Source organism: Bactrocera oleae, chromosome 4 (genome assembly GCF_042242935.1).
Source record: "Bactrocera oleae isolate idBacOlea1 chromosome 4, idBacOlea1, whole genome shotgun sequence".
Taxonomy (NCBI): domain Eukaryota; kingdom Metazoa; phylum Arthropoda; class Insecta; order Diptera; family Tephritidae; genus Bactrocera; species Bactrocera oleae.
Window position 1 is genome coordinate 56,450,813 of NC_091538.1, and position 2,952 is coordinate 56,453,764.

The 2,952-nt window shown below is 41.5% G+C and overlaps 1 protein-coding gene across 1 annotated transcript; it reads right to left on the bottom strand.

The window, feature by feature from the left end:
* Window positions 1-985: 985 nt before the first annotated feature.
* jtb (jetboil) lies at window positions 986-2,306 on the bottom strand. The gene is made up of 2 exons (XM_014236686.3): window positions 1,495-2,306; window positions 986-1,361 (listed from the first exon to the last, which is right to left on the bottom strand). The coding sequence occupies exons 1-2, from the start codon at window positions 2,170-2,172 to the stop codon at window positions 1,239-1,241; spliced, it is 801 nt and encodes a 266-aa protein (XP_014092161.3). The 5' UTR covers window positions 2,173-2,306; the 3' UTR covers window positions 986-1,238.
* Window positions 2,307-2,952: the final 646 nt, after the last annotated feature.

A 2,952-nucleotide genomic window follows, 5' to 3' on the forward strand; every position in this document is an offset into this window, starting at 1 on the left:
GTCTACTGTATATACAGTTCTTTGTGAAGCCTTAAAGTAAAACTTCTCTAACCAGATAAGTCGATATAGCGCCTTGAGGTCAATACAATTCTTCTTAGGACCTGTTTAATATTTCTACTAGTTTAGCAGGATTTCTGTAAGCTGAACCCTTAAATGTTTAAGCCTTAATCTCTCAAAATCGAGACAGTCCAGAGTTAAATTCAGAGATTTTTCCACCTCGTCGTTTTCCAGACAACTTCTACAACTGGCATCCGGTAAGATTCTCAACCTTACTGCGCGACAACCATAGGAAAATAACCTGTTAAAACCCATTGAACTTAGAAAAGGCTAGCCGTACTGTGTGCGAATATCAAAAGGATCTTGCGACAGCGAAAGACTTAACAGTAGTCCAGCATTGTTGTTCGATGTTCTAAGCCCAGCTATCCAATAGTAGCGGAACACGGATCCGTTCCCAATCTACTGATTGCAGAGCTAGGACATCTTGACACTCCGCTGTGGCATAGCACCTATACTAGCCTACTACTAGCTATCACGAAGTAACTTGATGCCCCTGGTAGCGAGGTTAGGAATTGCTTAAGGCTAAAGGCTAGTATCGCCGCCCTGTTATCAAAGTGGATGGTCTATGAAGGGGGCTGCACTCCTTAGCAGTAAATCTACCGCTACCTTCATAGCAGCAACCTCGGCTTGAAAAACGCTGCAGTAGTCAAGGAATCTGAAACTACACTTAGTAGATAGTTCCTGATAATATAATCTTTCACTAACCATCGCCGCGAATTAGAAGGTTTGCAGATATATGAAATTTCGGCTAAACGTGAGTGGTAACACGAGAAATATCAAAATTTTTTGCAGATTTTTGAATTCCTACAGCATCTTCTTAATTACCGTACTATGTACCATACTAAAGCCAATTCGTGTGACATTTTTCGATTACAATTCTTGAATAATTTAGTCTCTTGCTCCTATTTCAATTTAAATCACATCTTGCCCACAGCATGACTGCAATTGATTATGTATACATTTATATTAAGTGCTGATATATTTATCGTTATATATCCTAGTATTAATATATAATTCATATATACATATGTATATATATACGGAATATTTATTTATAGAGCAAAAGTGAATTAATTAACCTCATTCTTCTTAAGCGCATAATGAATGCCTTACTTTGACTACATAATTATACGCTCCAGTTAAAAGCAACACTGCGCCGCGTTTAAATATGTAACGTGCTACTAAGGCAATGCAATCGGCACGGGTCCCCAGGAAATCACTTTAAAAGCTACGGCCTCCAAGTTCATCACATCTACACCATTCGCAGTCAGCGTTTTAATTATTGACGTCAGATTAGAAGATTTCTGCAAAATGCAAAACGTCAGAGTGGTAAAGGGAAGAAGGACAAGGCAAAAAAACGAAAACAAATCAGCGATGAAGCGAAAACTTTTCAATTTACTATACATCAAACGGTCCATAGTTTAGTTGCATACTCACCAGCGTTGCATCGACCATTGGGCGCAGTTCGGCGCTGCGCAATGCTGCATAAAATTGCGCGAATGCCAGATTCTGCTGACGCTTTTGATTAATCAGTTGCACGTATCGATCGTGCGGCAAGTGCCCCAACAGCTCGTCGACAAAACTGTTAAACGTGCGTAAGTGGAGTGCGGATGGTGGTAGGATGGGTGCCGATGATGTTGACATAGTTTCTTCGTTCATCACCCGTGGCAACACTTCGTTCTCCTCCAAATTGTTCAACAGCACAAAGCTGAGCTGCGGTTCCGACGACAACTGCACATCGGACGAACCTGCATCGATGCGGCCATATGCGGGCAGTTGTTGTGCGTCCGGTACAAGCAAATGCAAATAATCCAGTATGTCAATAACCTCTGGAATTTGCTGGACTTGCTGCAGTAGTGCTGTAAATTGCGTGCCGCGTAGATATTTGAACACTTCGCGGAAATTCGAATCGGTGATGTAGTGCTTGGCGACGATTTCGTCCACTGTGGCTGTGGGTATCAAATCGAGAAAGTATTTTAGCTCGTTGATGATTTCCGGCGAGATTTTCGCGGTACTGCGCGTAGCGGCCAGCACTGCTGCGTTGCTTGTTGTTGCTGCCGTTGTTATTGTAAATAGCAGCAGCAGCAGCAGACAGCGATTTGTGTGCGAAAACATATTTTTTCGTTCTTGCGTTCTTTTTTTTCTTGCTTTACACTACGTTCGTCCACAATAGCACCGTCTTTTGTCACTCGCAGTCACACACTAAATCACCGAACTCAATCTCGCGCTGACCAACGCTTCACTTGAAAACGTCACTCAGTACTCTGGCGAAGTTATCGCTGCGGTCGCCGGTTCCGTTGCTTATCAACGACTTAAATTACGCTGAGCCGCGATAAACATTGCCTCGCTTTTGTTATTTATCGCTAATTTTGTTTTCATTTTTGATCGGCATCAACGTTTGCATTGTTGTTGTAGTAAATGTGTTCTGTGTGACACACATACAAACAAAAATAACTATGCTGCCCGCTTGCTTTGTAAATCTATACGTCTCTTATCTTTATTTATTCATTTGCAGTTATACGAAAGTGAACACGTACGAATTCACACATGCACTAGGGTTCCACATTATAATTCTGAACATGGGCAGTTCGGCCACATAATTGCTAAAACACAATACGGGCAACGACGAATATTCATCGTACACGGCGGCGCCGTCGGTGATTAGAACACACGTTTGTATATGAAGATGCACACAATACTCGACGGCGGTGAACCGCCATGACGATTTTTGAGATAGAGCTATTTCTAATTTTATCGCCGACCGCGCCGCCAAAAACGGCATCACCATATTATCGAAAGATTATTTTCAGTAAAAATCTTAAGAATTTTCAAAAAAAATTTAAGTAAATGTCTGCGTATTAAGATTGTTTATGTTTGGTTTCGTCGTTTATTGTG

Bases quoted from the DNA above. Each gene is read 5' to 3' on its own strand.
- jtb (XM_014236686.3), bottom strand. From the start codon at position 2,172: ATGTTTTCGCACACAAATCGCTGTCTGCTGCTGCTGCTGCTATTTACA. The intron at 1,362-1,494 runs GTGAGTATGCAA...TGCATTTTGCAG, and splicing joins CAATGGTCGATGCAACGCTG to AAATCTTCTAATCTGACGTC.